At 40.1% G+C, this 22,357-nt stretch overlaps 1 protein-coding gene across 3 annotated transcripts in view; it reads left to right on the top strand.

The window, feature by feature from the left end:
• triqk (triple QxxK/R motif containing) overlaps positions 1-22,357 on the top strand; it is a 63,960-nt gene that overhangs the window by 18,943 nt on the left and 22,660 nt on the right. For all 3 annotated transcript variants that reach the window (XM_072262824.1, XM_072262639.1, XM_072262729.1), the window contains exon 2: positions 10,389-10,471. In XM_072262824.1, coding sequence (XP_072118925.1) covers positions 10,411-10,471 — 61 coding nt within the window. In that variant the 5' untranslated portion in view covers positions 10,389-10,410. The remainder of the gene's footprint in view (positions 1-10,388; positions 10,472-22,357) is intronic.

Raw genomic sequence — 22,357 nt, 5'->3', positions numbered from 1 at the left:
TACTGTCTTTTTGGGTCTTTGTGAATATGTAGTTGCAGTTAATGTGCTTAGTCACAAACGATGACATACGATGGAAGGTGGTCTTTGCCCAAATTGTCACACTTGGTCACTAACAAGCTTGTTTGGAATAGATGAAAATACTGAATAAATTAAAAACTTGCTATATCTGCTTCTCAATGGACAGTAGCATATAGTCAAAAAGGTATGAATTTTGGAGGCAGAGTTCAGAATGCACTGATGTAACTTTCTAGCGCATGTATTGCTCTGATCTGGGAATAAATGTGTAGGCAGGCACAAGCTTTTTAACTTTTATGACTCAAGGTAATGAAACAAATAGACTCAGTTGCCACGTTATGAGACACTTCCTGTACTCAATATTGCTGTCACTGAGTGTATGCATGTGGTCTCCTGCTGCTGTAGCCTGACGACTTCAAGGTTCGACGGGTTCTGCGTTCAGAGATACTCTTCTACACACCACTGTTGTTACGCTTGGTGATTTCAGTTCCTGTCATCGACCTCTCTCATTAACAAGGTGTTTTTGCCCACAGAACTGCCATTTACTGGATGTTTTTTTGTTTTATCGCAACATTCTCTGTAAATTCTAGGTACTGTTGTGCGTGAAAATGCACAAGAGGCCAAACAACAATACCTGTAATTTAATATTTTAACAAACAGATGGTTGATATCTCGTGTTTCTGTTTTGGAATATCATTTTGTTTTCCATTTTCATTCCAACCCTTTGTGTTTTTTCATTGTTTGTGCTAGTGCAAAGATGGGAGATCAGGAATGATGACATACAGACAAAGAAAATGAAGGGAGCTATACCTCGATTTTCGGTTGTAACCATTAAGAGTAGATAAGAAGTCATAGCCTGGTGCTAGCATTCATTGCACCCCTCCCCCCCCGGAGCAGTGACAAAACTCATTGTAAGGGCATTGAGGTGATGCTGTTGTGCCCATTTGGAAAGGAGCAAAAGCCTTGGGATACACGGGAATATCTGGAAGCTGCAGACTAGCATGTTTTGTACATGGAAGGCTGTAAAACCTTAAAGGACCCATCTCCAAAGTAGCCACAGACCAGTTGCGTTAAAGGTTGCTATAGAAGAGAGGGACAACAAATCATAAATGTTATGTTACTTCTGTTTAAACGTACCGTGGGTTAACAGTAAAGAATCATATTCTGGAATAATTAGAGAACTTTTATTTACAGTAATAAACAAACACGTCTTAACGCAGCCACCTGCTGGAACATTCTGGCAATCCCGCGCATGCTCAGTGCTCTGTCCAATCGTACTGGCACATTATTGCATATGATATCACCACATCTTCCTTTTCTTAAAAAGAAAAACAATTAACAACGTTAATCAAAACACATCTATATCAGATAACTGAAACTCTGAAGTTGGCTCTTTCTTAAAGCCTTGGCGGTTCTTTCTTAACACCACTCCCTCCTCTGTTTGGACCATGTATGATCTGGTCTGTGTTCACATATTCCTTTTATCTTGTATCCTCACTTTGTCTTCTTGTCCTTCAGACAAATGTCTCCTTAGATCAGTCAATCCACGTTCCATTTCCATTTGTAATGAAATATGAATCTTCTTCATCTAATTCATTCATTAACTGTGTAATCTCTTTCTTTATGCTGAGACTTCACCATTTCAATAATACTTCTCAATTCTTTCACTTGTGATTTCACTTCTTCCTTATACTGTGCCCACTGTGAGCGTTCTTGCTCTAGATGGTGATGAAACTGAATCTCATATTCTCTCAGTGTCTCTTTCATCATCGCTTGCATTGAAGCAATCTCCTCCTGCCATTGCTTTTTCACATCATCAGTTGCCTCCTGTTTGGTCGTCTCAGACACTGCAGCTACTGCTTTTATATTCTCCATGTCAGCATTTGCCTCCATGAGCTGGACCTGCAGTCGAGCGACATCACCTTCTGCCGACTGTAATGCAACATTCTGGCGCTTCAGCTCTGTGTTCACCAAATTAAGTCTTTCACAGGAAGGTAAATCCAGAATTGACTGTACATTTTTTGGCACGACCACAAATGAAAGCGTATGCACAATATTTTTGTATGATACCTTTGCTACGCATGTTCCTTTAACTGGAATGTCTGCACCTGAATACCCAGTCACTTTTATATTTGTCTGATGTAACCTTGGTCTAGTCTTTAAAGCATTAAACTCAGATTCTGCAAGAACATTTACTTGCGCTCCAGTATCAAGTTTAAACAGATTATTGTTTTGATTCACTTGCAATGGAATAGTCCAGTCATTCGTACTTTGTTTATTTTCACAAAGCACATCTATTTAAAATTCCTCATGTTCATCTTCAAGCACAGCATTTACTTGTTTCATTTTATTTTCCTTCTTTCTACTTTTACAACAGCATGAAAAACGATTAATCTTACCGCAGCCATTGGAAATTTTGCCATATGCAGGACACTGATTTGGACGATGTTCCTGCGCACAGCGATCAAAAGACTTTTTTCTTTCCACTGCCTTCTTGCTCTCTGTCGGTTTTGTCGAAGTATTATTATATTTCTTGATGTATTCGCGCTTTTTTTTTTACAGTGTTTACATTGCAGTTTTCGACAAAAAGCTCTTCAGCCTGCAACGTCACGGTCTCAGAAGCTTTGCAAAGTGCCAAAGCTTTTTCAAAATTTAAATCTTGCTCTCTCAACAGCCTTTCTCTCAGAGCATTATCTCAAATGCCATAAACAAGTCTATCTTTAATGAGAGAGTCCGTGAGCAATCCAAACTCATGTGTTCTACTCCGCTTTCATAACTCGGTAACTTACCGATCAATTGTTTCAGCGGCTCTCTCGCACATGTGAAGAATTTATATCGCTCATACGTCAAATTAAGCTTAGGTATACAAAATACTTCAAATCTGTCCATTATCGACTTTAAATTGAAATTATCTCCATCTTCAGAGACAGAATTATTATATACCTCTACTGCGTCATTCCGGATTACATGGAGCAAAAGCGCAGCTTTGTTTTTCCGATTTTTATTCATAATCAATCACTGATAAGTACAGTTCAAACTGTTGCTTGAATAGCCTCCAATTCTCAGCTACATTGCCAGTCAGCTGAAGTTTTGGTGGGGGTTGTAATCCTTCCATTTTACCATTTACAGTTCAAACTTTTTTCTTTTTTTTTCTATTATCTTTGACTCTTGATTCTCCCGTATTATTCTTCCAGAACTACTTCTGACAGCATGTTATGTTACTTCTGTTTAAGCATACTGTGAGTTAACAGTAAAGAATCATATTCTGGAAGAATTAGAGAACTTTTATTTACAGTAATAAACAAACACGTCTTAACCCAGGTACGTGCTGGAACATTCTGACAATCCTGCACATACTCAGTGCTCTGTCTAATCATGAACTGGCACATCATTGTGCATGATATCACCACAATAAACACAGGTCCTGCAGATGCTGGAAATCCTGAGGAACACACACAAATTGCTGGAAGAACTTACGATGGGTCTGGGTCTGAAACATCGGCTCCTTGTTCCTCTCCAGAGATGCTGCCTGATCTGCTGAGTTTCTCCAGCATTTTGTGTGTATTACTTTGGAGGTGAGGGAGAGTGTAGTTGTTTGGTGGTGGTGGTGGGGCGACATAACTGTTTATCATCTCCACTGTGGTCCAATACCCTGATAGAGAGCTTGTGTCATGCATATCCTCTTGCTTATGCAAGGTGCAGGATAATCAGTGAGGCAGGGGTCACAGTAATGATGCTCTGAGGTACAGTACATTAAACAATGAGACTGCAGTCGTGAAAGAGCAAGAGAAAATGATTGCACATACAGTATAGTCAACCCATCGGAATATGGGTCCAGCAGACTTTGTATGAAGAACATTTGAAGACAGAATGGACATCCATTTTGTTCATACATGTGTAAAATCAGACTTGATTGTATCGTTCCTGCCTGGATCTGGCCAGTTCAAGGTTGCATTTTCATCCAGAAGTATCAGTAACCTGATTAACTTCAGATAAAATCGATCTTGGATCACATAGTACTGAAGAAATGTGCGTTGACCTATGTCTATAAATTAATCCTTTACAATAGTTATTACCTATTACAGCGAGGTGTTGTTCTGTTAGACTGCCAGCAACAGACACACACACATGATGTTAAATGTGAGTGGGTGATGTGGGTCAGCCAAACATCTGCCACTTTTCCTTGAATTGAGGCCAAGTTTAAAAAAAATTTAAATTTTTCATGACTGTCAGACAAATTCTTTCAAACATCATATTATCAACCTGACTCAGCCCCTCTGTACTTGCATACAAAACACCATATTCAAAATACAGTACTACCAAAATATAGTACTCTTATATTTCCACAAATAACAATTTTTACATTCTTTATCCAGCTTCTGAGAAGGAACAGGACCCTCCACAGAAGTTGAAATTTACATATGAACAATGGTACTGCGATGTGATTTAAAACTTGCAGATTTCCTAAGAACTTTCTTCGAGGTCATTTCTCGGACTGAGTTATTTTACAGCTGCCTTTTAATTCTTGAGGATGATCTTGCGGACAGTGGGGAGTTAGGGGTCAGTGTAGCATCTGGGGACTGGGATATGGGAGAATTAGAGGTTAGGCCAGAGTCTAGGCCTCCGCTCTGTGCTTGAAGGCCAGTGATGTGAACATAGGATGAAGAACGTCCATGGTTGGATGTCGGGCCGGCAGACTAGCAAGGGCTGGTGGCCATCTCTTCCCCCTCCCCCCACCCCAGGTCAGCAAGTTGTTGGTAGGCTCTGGAAATGGAGTTCTGTGTAGGTAGGAGGCATGAGGTCTGGTGACCCCCAAGATATGCGAGTTGGTAAAACTGGAATTCGAAGCCTTGTGTTCAGGGTCTCGTCATTGGTAAGTCCATAGTTTCAGTCCTAATATTTAAGATCCCGCCATTGAGGAACACGGAGTTCAAGGCCAAGTGTTTGGGGTCGTCATCCAGAGTCCTCTTTTGTTATTATCAGTAAGTTCTGGGGTCGACGCTGAAGGTCAGTCGGAAGTTCAAACGTTGAGGCTGGATCGATGGAGCCCTGAATCTTTCACCACTCCACTGGGGAAGTTGAACCCCAGTGTCTGAATCCATGAGTCTTCTGGAGGCTGAAGACTTCCTGTCCTGAGGTTGGAGGACTGTGTATGTGCATGGGTGTGAAGGACACAATGGGCCTTGTTTGACTATTGTTGTTCAGCTTGTTGTGTTCTGTGTTGTTCTGCAAAGTATTGTGGGCATGCTATGTTGTTGCCGGAATGTGTGGCAAGGCAACACTTGCAGGCTGCCCCAATGCTGTGTTCGTTGTTAACGCAAACAACATATTTTACTGTATGTTTCAATGTAAATGTGCTAAATAAAAGTAATCTGAAAGGTGAACCACGGATGCACTTTCAGTAAGCAATACTGTTAGTTTTGAAATTCATGCCACCATTCTGTTCACTTACTGTAGATGAACCTTGTACTCTGTAAAATAATGTTCATTGTGTATCAGAAATTATGTTTTGTTTTATAGACTCAGTTATTTTCTCCTAATTTGTGCATCTTTTTTTCTTTCTCTGCTAATGGATCTGTTTGTGAAGTTAAAATAGAAATATGAATCCCTGCCCCCTGCTCCAATCCCTCAGCCACACATTTATCCTCCACCTCATGCTATTCCTATTCTCACTGTCACGTGGCACAGGCAGTAGTCCTGAGATTACTACCTTTGCGGTCCTGCTTCTCAACTTCCTTCCTAACTCCCTGTAGTCTGTTTTCAGGACCTCTTCCCTTTTCCTACCCATGTCATTGGCACCAATATTTACCACGACCTCTGGCTGTTCTCTCTCCCACTACAGGATATCTTGGACATGATCAGAAACATCCCAGACCCTGGCACCTGGGGGGCAAACTACCATCCATGGTTCTTTCCTGTGTCCACAGAATCGCCTGTCTGCCCCCCTAACTATAGAATCCCCTATAACTACTGCCTTCCTCTTGCTTTCCCTACCCTTCTGAGCCACAGGGCCAGACTCTGTGCCAGATGCACAACCACTTTCACTTCCCCCAGGTAGGCTGTCCCCTCCCAACCGTACTCAAACAGGAGTACTTATTGTCAAAGGGTTGAGTATGGTTGGGGGGGGACAGCCTACCTGGGGGAAGGTATCTGCAGAATCTCTCGTATTTGTGAGAAATTAAAATGCCCCCTTCAACATAAGCTCTGCTAGCTAATATCAGAGGCAGACCTTCTCTGTTTTATGCATCATCTTAAAAGTTCTCAGTTCTTTTTCAATTGTAACCCTGAGGTTCGGCCAGCAGTTTACTCTATGAAACTGATGGCAGGGATTGACTAGCTGCTCCATTGGAAAAACAGTAGAATTTTCCAAATACCAGAAACCCAGAATAAAACCTAAAAATGCAGTAGTTTTCAGAAGGCCAGGCAGCACTTGTGAAGAGAGAAACAGTTTGATGTTTCAGGTTGATAGCCTTGTAAGAAAAAATAATGTTGAACATAATTTAAGTTTGAGAAAAGAGGGAGGAGTTGAGAGAAAAAGGTGTGGGGAAAACAGACGCTCAATGCAGTATTAGAGAGTGATGCTGGCTGGGAGAGGTGGTGAAGCCTTATTCATCATAGTTGGAGAAAATCTAGAAGAGAGAGAAGAAAAGAACAGTGCTAGAACTGTGCAATGCAAATCACTGCACTTATTGGTGATGTGAAATTAAAATGAAGTACTAGAAAATCTTAAGCACAAGAGATTCTGCAGATGCTGGAAATCCTAAGCTATGGACCTGGACCCTAAGATCCTTCTGTACCTCAATGCTTTTAAGAAGTCTACTATTAATTGTATACCTTCTCCATCCATTTGACCTCCCAAATTGCAGCACGTCACATTTGCCTGAATTAAACTCCATCTGATCACGTCTGTAACTGATCTTTATCCTGCTGTATTCCTTGTTAATCCTTTACACTAAAAGTAATGTCTGGATAAAATTATTATTGTGACTCTAAGTGTTAAATTATTGCAGTGTAAATTTGCGACAAGACTCAGTGAGGGCTTTGGATAAATGAAGCATTATTTTGAATAAACTCAAATGGAAGATCATTCAGGAGAACATTAGAATTGTAAACTAAAGATAATAAAGGAATGGATGTAGATTTCCTCAGAAGAGATACTGGATTTGCAGAGGACAGACGTGGAAGTGTGCTTTGTGAGGAAAGTCTGCCTTTGAGAACTCATCTCAGAGTCAAATGTATCAGTAAATTTGAGCTTGGTCTGCTTCGGCTTCAGACTTTGGTCACAGATGCTGTTGATGACTAAGGAATATGCTTGTCATGGGGACTAAAAGCAACTCCCTTGGTTTCACCTTTCATAGGTTTATCTAATCCAAAACTGCCATCATATTCTAACCCACACTGGCCTATGCACGTTCTACCTCCATGCTCCAAGTCTAACAACAGCTCTGTTTCAAAATTTCCATTCTTATTTTCAAATCCGTTTATAGTTTTATCTCTTTTCAGATCCCAACTCATCTAGCCCCACAAAGATTACTGAATGATCGTTTTCTTCTCAGAATCTGAATTAGGCATATTTTTACTGACCTATACGACGTGAAATTTGTTGATTTTCAGTGGCAATAGTCGTAAAATTACTAAAAATTACATAAATAAGACCATATGATATAGGAGCAGAATTAGACCATTTGGCCCATCAAGTCTGCTCCACCATTTCATCATGGCTGATCCAATTTTCCTCTCAGCCCCAATCTCCTGCCTTTTCTCTGTATCCCTTCATGCCCTGACCAATCAAGAAACTATCAACCTTTGTCTTAAATATACATAAAGACTTGGCTTCCACCCTGCCTTTGGCAAAGAATTCCACAGAGTCAGCACTCTCTGACTAAAGAAATTCCTCCACATCTCAGTTCTAAAACGACACCCCTCTATTCTGAGGCTGTGTCCTCTGGTCTTAGACTCTCCCAGCATAGGAAACATACTCTCCACATCAACTCTATCGAAGTCTTTCATCATTCAATACGTTTCAATTAGGTCACCCCTTATTCTTTGTAATTCTAGTGAATATAGGCCCAGAGCCATCAGACGATCTTCATACGACCAGCCATTCAATTCTGGAATCATTTTTGTGAGCCTCCTTTGAACCCTCTCTAGTTTCAGCACATCCTTTCTAAGATAATGGGCCCAAAACTACTCACAATACTCCAGGTGAGGCATCACCAGTGCTTTATAGAGTCTCAACATTACATCCACGCTTTTGTATTCTAGTGTTCCGGCGTTAAATGCCAACATCACATTTTCCTTCCTCACCACAGACTCAACCTGCAAATTAACCTTTCGGGAATCCTGCACAAGGACTCCCAAGTCCTTTACGCCTCAGTTTTTTTGTATTTTCTCTCCATTTAGGAAATAGTCAACCCTTCCATTTGTTCTGCTAAAGTGCATGACCGTACACTTCCCGACACTATATTCCATCTGCCAGATCTTTGCCCATTCTCCTAATCTCTCTAAGTCCTTCTGTAGCCACTCTACTTCCTCAACACTACCTGGCCCTCCACCTATCTTCATAATGTCTGCTAACTGAACAAAACCATCAATTCCATCATCCAAGTCATTGATATATAATGTACAAAGAATCTGTCCCAACATAAGAATCCTGTGGAACACCACTAGTCACCGGCAGCAACCAGTAAAGCCTCCCTTTATCCCACACTTTGCCCCCTGCCAATCAGTCAGTGCTTTATCCACGCTAGGATCTTTTCTGTAATACCATGTGCTAATAGCTTGTTAAGCAGCCTCATGTGTGGCAGCTTGTCAAATAGTGCAAAGAAAAGGAGTAGTATGGTAGTGTTGGTATGTTCATGGACTGTTCATTAAACTGATGACAGAGGGGAGGAAGTTGGTATTGAAGTGAGGGTCTTAAGGCTCCTCTACTTCCTCCTTGATTGTGGTAAGGAGAAGAGGGCATGTCCCTGGTGGTAAGTATCTTAGTGATAGACAGTGCCTTCTTGATGAGCCACCTTCTAAAGCTTTCTTTCATGGCAGAGAGGTTTTTGCCCTCTGCAGCCTTTTGCAAACCTGTGCATTGGAGCGTCCATACCAGGCTGTGATGCAATCGGTCAGATTTCTCTCAGTCATACGTCTAGAAGTATGTAAATGTCTTTGATAATATACCAAATGTCCTCAAATTCCTAATGAAGTAGATGTGCTGATGTGCCTTCTTCATGACTGTATCAATGTGTCAGGCCCAGGAAAATTTCTCTGAGATATTGATGCCCTCTCTATCACTGACTATTCAATGAGGACTGCTGATTGTCTCCCAATGTTTGGTTCATGAAGTCCATGGTCAATTCCTTGGTCTCGCTGATGTTGAGTTTGAGGTTCACTCTTGTAAACCTCCTCTTCTCTATCTGAGATTCTGCCAACAATAATGGTGTCATCAGTGAACTTGTAGATGATATTTGAGCTGTGCTTAGCCAGCAGCCACGAGTGTAGAGCCTGTGTATCCTTGAGGTGTGTTTGAGTTTGATTATCAGCGAGGAGACGATGCTACTGCTGATCTGCGTTGTTTCTGTTCTCTGTATTGGATTTGAGTTGAGCAGTGTTACAAACCTGTGAGTGAGGCAGTTGTGTGGTGATGAGAGCAAGTCATACCTCAGAAAATTTGTGCCATACTCAGCAAAATCTCGATCCAAAGTAGCTTTTATGTCACTAAAGTTCTAGGTAATAACCAACACCAGTAATTTATGACATTCATTGGCATTCTCATCAATAAATTCCCCTATCCTCAATTTTTTTTTATCATCAATGGACAGAATCATTACTGGTCTAGCTTCATAAAGTGGCTGCAAGAGCATAGCAGGGATCATGTATTCCATGATGAGCAACTCACCTTTAGAATACCTTCCCCAATCAGCTCACTAAAGTCTGCATATTGCCAAAGTTTATAAGGAGGATAATGGAATTTTCTTTTTCAGCATCTAGAAAAATGGGAACAAGTCTCATACTTGTTCAACGTCATCTCAACTCACTAAGAAATATATCATAGTTCAACATGATTGGACCAAATTCTGAAACACCCCACCCAACCATATTGTTGGAGTATCTTCAAGAAGTGTCTCACCATCTCCTCCTTAAGAGCTGTTCGGTATAGATAGTAACTTTTGGCCTTGGCAGTGACATTCATGTCCCATAATTCAATGTGTAAAATACTGGATGGCAGCCTAGATTACAAATGGAAATAATCTAGGGAAATGAGAATCTTCCACCTCATTAATGTTGTCAAGAAGCAACAAGTTAAATGTACTAATTTTTCAAATATTTTAATTGTTTCTTTAGAAAGAAACCTTTGATTGAAATACTTTTTAAATTTATAGATGGTCTGCTGCAATACCAATAATGGGAAGGAAGGATGCTAGCGCCTCTAAAATTCCAATTGATCACTACCGGAAACAAATTGGTAGGTACAGATATATTGGTGCTTTCATAAAGCTTCCTCTTCTTTGATTATTTCTGCTGTGTCAAGGAATAAAAGTTGCTGTTGTAATATGAATGGGTGGGTAGAGTACACATCCACCATAAGTGGGACTTCCGAGTGGCCAAATATTTTAACTCTGATTTCCATTCTGGTTCCAACATGTCAGTCCATGGCCTCCTCTTGTGCTAAGATGAGGCCGCCCTTGGGATAGAGGAGCACCACTTTGTATAACGTCTGGATATCCTCCAATCTGATGGCATGTATATCGGTTTCTCCTTTCAGTAAACAAATTTCCAGCCCACCCCCCTTTCTCTATTCCCCACTATGATCTTTTACCTCTTCTCATCTGCCTATCACTTCCCCCTGGGCTTCCTCCTCCTTCCCTTTCTCTTATAGTCCTCTCTCCTCTCCTATCAGATTCCTTCTTCTCCAGCCCTGGACCTTTCCCACCCTCCTGGCTTTACCTATCACCTTCCAGCTAGCCTCCTTCCCCACCCACTCATCTTTTTAGTCTGGCATCTTTCCCCTTTGTTTTCAGCCATGAAAAAGGATCTTGGCCTGAAAAATCAACTGTTTATTCATTTCCATAGATGCGGCCTTACCTGCTGAGTTCCTCCAGCATTTTGTGTGTGTTGCTTTGGATTTCCAGCATCTGCAGAATACCTTGTGTCCACATATTCCATATTGGTCACGACATAATCTGAACCAGCTCAGAGAACAACCTAATCCCTCACTAATTTTCCCTTTAACCTACTTTTCACACCTCAGATGGTTCAATTTAATTTCAGAGAAAGTATTCAGTTTACAATCTGAAATTCTTACTCTTCGCAGACATCCACAAAAGAAGAAACCCCATAGAATGAATAATAGGAACTTCAGAACCCCGAAGCCCTCCTCCCTCTCCCACCGCACAAGCAACAACAGAAGCATCAATACCCCCCCAACCTTGCGCCAGAAGAAACACTGATACCCCCACCCCCCCCTCCACACAAGAGACCTTGATCTTTAGTTCATCAAAAACTGCAGTCCTTAACCCAGCACTTCAGTATCTCAGACAGGCTCTCCCCCATCGAGGGAGAAAGTGGTCATTCTCCTGCAGCAGCGAAAGCAAAGACTTGCTGTTCCAATGTTACAATCTTCCACATCACCTCTCCAAGCAACCTCACCCCCCCCACCCACCCCCAACCCAAAGACCAACAGGCTGTCACTCGCCATCGAGAGAGAGAGGGAGGGATCGCTCAAGTACAGAGGCCTTCTTCTGACAGCAGCATGTACCGCCTGCTGTCTTGATGTTTCAGTCCTCCATGACGCTTCAGTCAGTGAAAGCAGCGAGGAGCCGGGTTACCTATGGATGCGCTCCCTGACGGCACATGTCTTCCAAGCCGTTCCTGGAGATAGTGAAGTGCCAGGCCACACAGCCAGTGTGAAGACCCACCACTTCCAAATAACCATAGTTTGAGCTGTAGATCACAGACTCTTGACAGAACCCTGACATCTTGAAAAGAAAAGAAAGACATAAGAGAAGAAGAAGCTGTTCTGTGGTTGAACTGGAAGAAGTCGCCTTGTGCTGCAAAAACCACCAGTGCCATCTTTCTTAGCTCCCTCTTACAGTTTCCACCAACCCTCCTCACCCACCAACTCTCTTCGCCCAGATTTGACCAGGGGCACATTAGAATAGTCAATTCACTTACTAAAGCCCGTGGAAGAAGCCCAAAGCAGCCTGAGGAAACCCATGCACCTACAGGAGGAACATGTAAACTCCACGCAGACACTGCCAGAAGTCAGGATTGAGCCTAGGTAACTGTTGCTGTTGGACAGTCACTCTACTAACTGCCTCTTATGTGGGTGCTGTGCTTTCTCAAGGCAATATGTGTACTGCGATACTTCAGGTTGAATGCATTTTCTAAAGTATATTCTATTCATCCTCAGTTCTTGAATTATTAAATATAATACTGCTAAAAAAAAATAGTCTGGTCTATCCTGATTTTGTGCATTTAAACAGTATTCCTTGCCTCTACTTCACAAACTTTAATTTCCCACTAAACATATTTTTTTTTTCTCTGCATAGGAAGAAAAGTAATTTTAAATTGAAATTTTTTTCCTGTCAGATCAGGTATTGTACTTCAATATCTAAGAGCAAAAGCATTAAAAGCATTCAAAGTACTTACACAGCCACAAATACAAATGGCTGATATTAGCCAGCCTCAGTTGTCCTCAGCTTATGATGTATACCAGACAGGGATTTTGGCTCAATAGCTCCTTCTCCAAAGAATACAAATTCCAATTTAGTCTCACCAAAGCTGTGGCAATTAGATTTACTTACCTCTGCAATTTAATAATTGTTTTTATTTGCAAAAATGGCACAAGTATAAATATAAACACAGAAGCATGATTGGCCATTCAATCCTGTCCTCGCCTCACACACCCCTAATTTTCTCTATTCCACCTCTGCAGGTGGTGACTCGAACCATTATATGGTTTCATTAACATTGGCAGCTTTCTGGTACTGATCCAAGTATATGCGAGTTAGACAGCAAGTGCCAACAAGCAATTCTGTAGAACGCATCATATCAGAGACTGATCCTCTGCTTGTTCAACATCCAAATATGCACGATGCAGCAGGTGTCACAGAGCAGTAGTCTGAAATTAGAAACCTGGATGGTATTCCCAGAGGCAAGGGAGTCAGAAACTAATTACGCCACACCATTGCTGCCCTGATTTTATGAGATAATTTGAAACAGTATTATTTAATATCAGCTGTATGAGTAAAATTGAAGAATCAGCTATTCAGAAGGCTAGTTTGTTCATTGAATGAGAACTAGAATTTGCTATCAGGTTAGCTGGTTCTCAATTGCTATACTGCTTGATTTTAGTAATTTTATTGTTATGATTTTGTTAGTTAAAGTGAGGTTAGACAAGTGCAGCTTGTGCTACATTCCTGTTGATAAACATCTGGATTTTGATAAAATGGTTATCTGGTAGGAATCTCCTGCTATGTATGCAGCTAACGGGGATAGAATAAAATGCAATTTCCTTCTCTCAGTTCTTGTTTCTCTGTCACATCTGTTTTCAGGATGAGGCTTTCCATTCCAGAGCATTGAAGATATCTTCTTTTCCAAAGAACAAAGCTTTTCTCCACTACCATCTACATTTCTCGCATGTCTACCTCACTCCATCCTCCTGGCATCATAGCATTACCCTTTTGCTTACCTACCACCCCACAAGCCACTGTGTTCAGTACGTTCCCGTTCCCCTTCCCATTCCCATTCACATATGTCTATCTATGGCCTCTTCTACTACCATGATGAGGCCACCTTGTATTTCATCTGGGTACCTCCAACCTGATGACGTAAACATTGATTTCCCCTTCTGGTTTCAAAAAAAAAAGAATCCCACCTCCTTCCCTTTTCTTCTATTCCCCACTCTGGCCTCTTACCTCTTCTCACTTGCCTATCACCTCTTCCAATGCTCCTGCTCTTTCCCTTTCTCCTACGGTCCAGTGTCCTCTGCTATCTTGATTCCTTTCTCTCCAGCCTTCTACCTTGCCCACCTGGTTTTACCTATCACTTTTTAGCAATATTCCTTCTCCTCCTCCCCCCACTTTTTCCTATTCTGTTGTCTTCCCCTTTACTGTCATGTCAAGAAGAAAGATCTTGGCCCAATATGTCGACTGTTTATTTTTTTTTTCTATAGATGTTTTCTGACCTGCTGAGTTCTTCCAGCATTTTGTGTGTGTTGGTTGCATCACTGTCTGGTATGGAGGGGGCACTGCACAGGATCAGAAAAAAGCTGCAGAAAGTTGTAAGCCATGCCAAGAAAGAAAATGTTAAAGCTATGATGTAATTCATCTGGGAGCCAATATAGCTCAGCAAAATGAAGAATGATTTTCAAGTGGGTAGTTGTTGTGTCAAAACAAGGACAACAAACTTGTGAACTTCTTCGGTTTTATAAAGGGTAGACTAAAGAGGCCAGTATAGAGTAGAATAAAGATATTATGTGGCTGATCAAGTCAAGAAATAACAAAGGTACAGGTGAGTATTTCAGCAACAGATGAGCTGAGGCAGCAGTGAAACTCTCTTGAAATATTAAGTAGAAGTAGGCAGAACCAGTTTTGACATGCTCAAAACTCAACTTGAAGTAGTGTGAGTGAAATCAAGGTGGAAACAGTTGGGTTGAGTTTGAGATGTTGGGAGGGGGTTGGAGTTAGTGAACAGGGTGCTCAGTAATCAACAAACCATGCAATCACAGTCGTTTAAGGGCATTTTGTTTTCCGTGCATAAATTTTAAGAAACGTTCACCATATTCTCATTGACTGAGGACAGTTTCATGAAATCACAATAGGGAACAAAAACAGTTACAGCTTTTTCAAGACCCAACTCTTCTGTTTCACTTGTCAAGCTAACACTGCCATAGAATTGACAATGTTTTTAATGGCAAGCTGCAACGAATTCAGCTTAAACTATGAAACTGTGAATACTATTTTATGTTGTTTAATATGCAAATTCAGTATTTTTATCCTCAGGTTTTAAGCAGAGATTATGACCTTGTATTTTTCCACTTGGGTTGTTGCATTTTGCTGAAATATTGTTTAATCTCCTGAAAAGACATGTAATATCTCAGAAGTAAATTCACTCTAAGAGAGAGGGTATACTGAGTAAGTTCAGTTACTATTATTTGGGTACATTATATTTGAAGTTATTTATGTACAACAGTCATAAATTAAACTGAAATTTTACTTTATTCTTTAGGAAAGTAATTTGCAGATTTGTTTAGAAATTGTAAGGGTGGCTTTAGCCACTTGGGTTTTCATTAAAGGTTGTATTATGGGAAAAGAAAAAAACATTTTTAATTGAAATGGATCATTGAGAATTTTGTTTCTTAAACTTACAGAAAGGAAAAAGGCTAGAAATCAGTTGCTGCAGCACATATTTTTTTAACCAATGGTGATAACACTGATGGATCTCTGTGTGATAGATATGCAGTGTATGCAATGCACATTGTAGGCCATGGACTGGAATGGACATTTGGAAAGCTGGCTTAGGCCTTGTACTGGTGTTTTTTTTATTATGTTTGTTGTGGAGCTATCGGAGAGGGTTCGGAACATTATGAATATAGCAAGGGCACGGGTCTGTTGCTTAAAAATTGGACTAAGAATAAGAGGTGAGGGTTTGAAGGCAAGTGCTTCTATGTACATCAAAAGAGGAATTCTGCGAAGAGGGCCCAATTTCCAGTCGTGTCTCGGATAGACTGTGCGATCTGCAGCTGTGGCAACACTTGCAGCCTGCCCCCAACATATCTACAGACTGAGGGTTGTTGACATAAACAGCATATTTCCTACCGTATGTTTTGATGTACGGTACTGTTCTAAGGTCTAGAGCTAGGGTCCCTAAAGTCTTTGTACAGTACCGTAGTAATTTTGTGTATTGCTGCTGCTGCAAAAAAAACAAATTTCATGGCACTTGTGAGCGCTAATAAACCTGATTTTGATGTGGGTCTCTGATGTGGACTGAGACTGGGAAGGGGGCAGAGAGAGGGAATCATGGTTGGTAAAAAGGGAAGCACCAGAGAGACATTCTGTAATGATCAATAAAGCAATTGTTTGGAATCAAATTACCTTGACTGGTGTCTCAGGGCCAGGTGTGTCTGCAACCACCCTTCATAAAAGCTTAAGTAAAAAAAAGTGCTTGTATCTTTGGCCTACACCATGGTTGAGTAGGTGGTCAAAGTCTTGCTCTATAACCTTGTGAAACCAGTAAGATTTTTGAATACCAACACACACTTACAAAAATTTAAATCTCATTTGAACATTTAGTTTTCACTTTTGAATCACTGCTTACTGGATTATCTGCTTGAATTTAGAGAAAATGAAGATATTTTTCTTCATGATGTAAGTGGTTTGTTGCCAGATGTCATCTCAGCTTGATTGCCTTGCACAGATTGCCACACTGTTTTGGATTATGAATTGCTTTTATGAACCCTAAATTCAAGGAATTTTCACTGCTTGCTCCAATTTCATTTACTCAGTATGGGAATAATATTATATTTGACCCACTTCAAATATTTCTTCTTGGTAGATGGACTTGGATATTCAGAGGCAGCAGAAAAGTTGCTGTGACTGGCTGTGCTTTCAATCTGAAATGGCCCACTAATTCCAGAGTAACAGATAGCAAGGTTGGGGGGACTGGGAAAGAGAAGAGATATTTCTTTGCATTGTTGAATATTCAACTAATCCAATGTATTTAAATTAATTGAATCTGATAGAATAGAGAGAGGGAGAGGGTAAAAGAAACTGCTGGGTTCTGGGAAATATCTGCTGTGGGAGCTGTTGGACCACATTGAAGTTTCTGTTAAAAGAGGAGATCCTGTATTTAAATTTTAAAATAAGAAACTTTGATGTCAGATTGAAGATGCACATATTTTGACTCGTGTAATGACTTTAAGTTGTTCTGTTCTAAAGTGTATTTCCATAATGTGAATTGGTTATAACATGATTGATGGATTAGGAAATGTTATTGGTATTACGTAGGCCTTATTAGTTGTATCGCAATCTGTTTATATCTGTGCTCTGAAAGGAACTACAGATCATTCTGCTGATAATGGGACGTCGTATAATACAAGGTTTCTTATGAATGCAACTATTGAGTTACAGCAGAATTACTTGTATTTGGGAAATAACTCATTGCAAACAGTTTTACATTAACAGCCATTCCAATCTGTTGCTGGTACTCTTCCGAAGTAGCTTCTCTTTCTGTGAGGTGGTTGTTGGCTATTAGAAGAGCCAACACATCTTACCTGCTTATCATCTCCCTCTAGTGCTCCTCCCCCTCCCGTTTCTTCTGTCCTCTCCTATTAGATTCCCCTTTCTCCAGCCCTTTATCTCTTTCACCAATCAACTTCCCAGCTCTTCACTTCAAACCCTCCCCCTCTCCCAGTTTCACCAATCACCTTCCAACTTGTACTTCTTCCTCCCCTCCACCCACCTTCTTATTCTGACTTTTCCCCTTCCTTTTCAGTCCTGATGAAGGGTCTTGGCCTGAAATGTTGGCTGTTTACTCTTTTCTAGTCCTGATAAGTGGTCTCAGCCCAAAACGTCGACTGTACTCTTTTCCATAGATGCTGCCTGGCCTGCTGAGTTCCTCCTGCATTTTGTGTGTGTTACTGTTAGAAGAGCCTTTGCTCGAGCTTGGTAGAGAGAGTCGATCTGTTCTGCTCAATCCATTTGCAACTGGCTGTCTATTATTACATTCAATTTCCACCCAGTACCCTGCCGGAAAGGTGTTTGGCCATGACCTATTATATAAAAACCCCTACTTCAATGCGTCACAGTTATGGAGCACGCCGCAAATTGTGAGTTAACTTGTGTGAAATGTAATCTTGGCTGTTAGCGAAAATATTAACCCTCTGGTCACATGCTCACATAGCTGCAATGTCCTTTTGTCCTTTGCCAAAATGTCACACTTTCAGTCAGCGTATTGGTGCAATTGTCTTTGCAGACAAGGCAAATGAGAAGAAATTACAAACCATCTTATTCCTATTTTAAAAATATAAATTAAATGTTACAACTTATTCCCAAATGTAATGACTTTTTGCTTCTCATAGAATTCATCAATTTATCAATGACTTGCTGAATTCTATTTGCATATTCTATTTGATGATGACAGCAGTACAAAATTCAATAAATTATGCTTGCTTTGTATTAGATCAATTAAAGCTTTTTGTACTCAATTCTTTTACACCAATTGATCATAAAAGTTTTATGTGTCACTCTATTTAATGATTAATGATAATGATGCAGAATAGGGTACCTGATAATGGTTTGGATATGTGGAAGTTAGAATTTCTTGCACAGATTCACCTGATTGCTGCCATGCTTCAAACATTGGCACATGGCAATAATAAAGCTGGCTTTTAACTCTTTATATTTAGATGGGTGATCCAATCAAAATGTTACAAATCAGTCTTAATGTAATTTGCCTGAAGAGATGAATGCCCTTTGCTTGTTCCTTTTGTGTGTGTATTCATGGGAGAGGAATAACAATTGGCACTCAGTTACAAGTCAGTAATTCAGTTCATTGAGTGGAATGAGTGTTGTGATGCAACAATTTTCAGATGTAAACCTCAACTTGGAGAAGCATGTGGAAAGCTCCAGGTACTTCGGGTCTTTCCATGGGAAGCACTTGGCGACCAAGCATGAGCAGCAGAAAAATAGAGAGAGTAAATCATCTTGATCACAAGGGGCTGCATAAAAAGAAAATGAGGAAATACTAAGTTACGCATACACAAAATGCTGGAGAAACTCAACAAGTCAGGCAGCACCGATGGAAATTAACGGTCGACCCTTATCTGGGACCCTTCTTCGGGACCCTTCTTCAGGACTAGCATGGTTACTTGCATTTTGTGTGTGAAATTTTGTATGTTCTAATTTGTGAAATAATTTGAGATTCTTGTGTAAATATGTTATGGTTCGGAAAAGAAAGCTCTCTGTATGGACCTTTATTCAACTGAATTGATGTAAGATCCTGGTGGAAAGACAAGAGACTGCAGATCCTGGAATCTGGAGTAATTGGAAATTGCTGGAAGAACTTGTGGTTTGAACAGATCTGTGGAGGCAAAGGAATTGCTGACGTTTCAGGTCAAGACCCTGAATCAGGTCTAAATCACTGTCTAATGGTTACCGCAGGAACACTAGAAACATTGAGCGAGCTGAATTCCAGACTTGATTTATTGACCTCGGTTTGGTATTTGATTTTGTTTTGATAAATTTCAGGTTTTATTGTATTTGTGTGTTCTTTTCACAGCCTACCTCTTTCTCTACTGAAGGTATTGGCTCATAATTGGACATTTTTTTGTATCTCATCCAGATAACCAGATTTGTATTGTGAGTCTTGTGCATGTGAATGCATATACAGTTCAAATACAGGCAACACCACAGCTGACTTTGATTCTTCTCTCTACTACCTTGCATGTGGATAATCATTAGCAGCCCGCCAATTATCTGGCACCACTCCCTCCTAAATTGTGTTTCTTCTACCACTGCCACGAGTAAAGAACAGGTAAAATGAATGAAGTCTGCTTTCTCTTGATGTTGTTCACTGAGCCTTCTGAGGAACGGGAAATTAAAATTACAATATCTCATTGCAAAGATCAAAAGATTGTTCATATTCAGTTATCAATTTGCCTGCTATATGATTTATTCTAGAATATATTTGCAGGATTAAAGCTGTGTTTTTTTTATCCACACATAGGCAATTAAGTATTTGCAGTTAAAAATTAAAACAAAGGTAGAACTAAACACAGCTGGGAGTCCATTTGCAGGTGAAAGGATACTCCTTTGATGCTGTACCAGCTGTGTGTTTGTTAAGTGAACAGTTTACCGAGCTTCTATCCGACTGTCCACCTATAGTATAATGTAGACAAAAACGGGTTCAGTGGTATTCAGGAAAAGCATTGCATTAATTTTTCATGCTGCACAAAATGCATATGAGGTATCGCACTGATGCAGGATGGTAATGAAGTCAGGATGTTAAAATCTGCAGGGAATAAATCTCCAAGCCACTGAGATATAAGAGTTCATCAAATAATTTAGAGACATTCATATGTTAATGAACCTGGTCAAAACTGCATGTTTAGAATTTTTCATGTTTGCATTTTGCATTTTTTTATCTGTTTCGGATTTAACCTATATTACTTTCAGTCTCCATACAGAATAGCATGAGGAAATTAGTATTAAGTGCCGGAGAGCAGACAAATGACAGCTTCAATTGTATTTCTCTTCATAATCTTTATTCTACTGAAATTATCATTATTTCATATATGCTTTGTACCAGGAGTAAATAAACACCAATTTCAGTATGTTTTGTTCAGGTTTGGAAGGATTGTTATTGCTATAGCCTGACAATGAGGTGCTTTAGAAATGGTTACACTCTCCACTGCTAATAAATCCTACAAATGGATAATAATGTATGTTATAGCATTGTAAAAATGCTTGGGGGAACCAGCAAATGAATAACTAATAAATCTCTTCTATATTGCCTACAGCCCATGAAGAAAAATTTAAAAAAACAACTAGATTCGTTATCATTAAGCAAACAGTTAACGTTACTTTTCTGTATGCACATGGGGGAGGCATTTGCGAGCTTGCCAGTAATTACTGTGTCATGTGTAAATTCCAGGGCACTTCGGATGTGCTGGGTGACCGTGTAAGCAGAAGTTATTTCCTGCTGCTCAGTTCTCTAAATTTGACCGAAACCTCTGCAAGGCATAAGAGGGAATGAAAACCTAGTATGTTCTTTTTCGGAGGTGGTCATTCCACGATTACAGTGAACTCAGCACAAACAACGAGGGAGTATGTGGCAGAGCAAGAAGAGACTAGCAGTGTGGGATTCTCCTGGGTGTGTGACACTCTCAGACAGTGTTTATATTGAAGGAGATGTTACCTTGAAGGACTACACTTCAGAACACGTTACCATGAGGCAGAGGACAGCATGAAGTATTGGAACATAACAAAATGTGATATTGTAGTGATACTGGGAGATTCATTGATCAGGATGGCAAGTACCATACTCAAAAAAGAGTTCAAGCTCCCATTTGTCTGTTTATTTTCTGGAGTATTGCATTGTTGCTTATTCATTCTGCAGATGCCTGAAATTGTGGTCTTTGTAGAAATGAATAACTCTGGGAGCAAAAGACTGAGCTTCTTCAATTAGAACTATGGAAATTAAGAAGGAAAGTATAAAGCAATATCTAAAATTAGTGCTCTCTGGATTATTTCAAATATCAGGTATTAATAAGTGTTGTAATATGAAACAGATTTAGGACATGGGACAGGAAGGAGGTATTTTGTTTCCTCAAATCTCTAGAGCACCAGCTCTCAGGTGCTGAGGGGAAAGAGATTTATATTTGCTGACAAATTACAAAAAGATGCAGGAATCACATAGTTCAATTATTACTATGCCAACTAGGAAAGTAAAATTAAAGGAAGAGAAGGGATACAAATTCTTGTGATGTATTCAAATTTGCTGCTACTCACCAATGGTGAATACTGCAAGCATTAAAAATACTTCATTGAATGTAAATTCTTTCACATGTCCTGAAGTTGTAAAATTATGGAAGCACAAGCTGAGGATCTTCTTCACTTCTCAGTATCCTACTGCTTCATGAAGATCTCTTCACACTTGCACATTCAGTCCTGCCAACTCCATCGTCACTTGAAGACTGCTGGACTTCAACACCTAGCTTCTTCTGAAAGTCCATCTCAGTAGTCACAAACTCTTCATTAATATTCTAATAGTTCTGATCCTGGAAAGACCTCGAGCATCATCGTGACACATGGATTTCTTCCCTGGTCAAAGTAAATTTATTATCAAAGTACATATATTTCACCTTATACTATGCTGAGGTTGGTTCATTTCTTGTGAGCGTTCACAGTAAGTACAAGGTGACACCATAGAATCAGTGAGAAACTGTACACACAGACAGGCAAAGAATCCGAATCAGATTTAATACCACTGGCATATGTGAAATTTATTAACTTTGCAACGGTGGTATGATGCAATACATGATTATACAGAGAAAAATAAAATTGAATTACACTAAGTGTGTGTGTATAATATGTATATTAAAATTAAGTAGTACAAAAACAATAGGAATTTAAAAAAAAGTAGTGAGGTAGTGTTCATGGGTACAATGTCCATTCAGAAATTGTATGACAGAGGGGAAGAAGCTGTTCCTGAATCATTGATGTGTGCCTTCAGGCTTCTGTACCTCCTTCCTGATGGTAGCAGTGAGAAGAAGGCATGTCCTGGGCGGTGGAGGTCTGTAATGATGGACGCTGCCTTTCTGAGGCACCACGCCTTGAAGATGACCTGG

This window comes from Mobula birostris, chromosome 1 (genome assembly GCF_030028105.1).
Source record: "Mobula birostris isolate sMobBir1 chromosome 1, sMobBir1.hap1, whole genome shotgun sequence".
Taxonomy (NCBI): Eukaryota; Metazoa; Chordata; class Chondrichthyes; order Myliobatiformes; family Myliobatidae; genus Mobula; species Mobula birostris.
The sequence above is the reverse complement of the archived record's forward strand: the minus strand, read 5'-3'. Positions and strand labels throughout refer to the sequence as shown.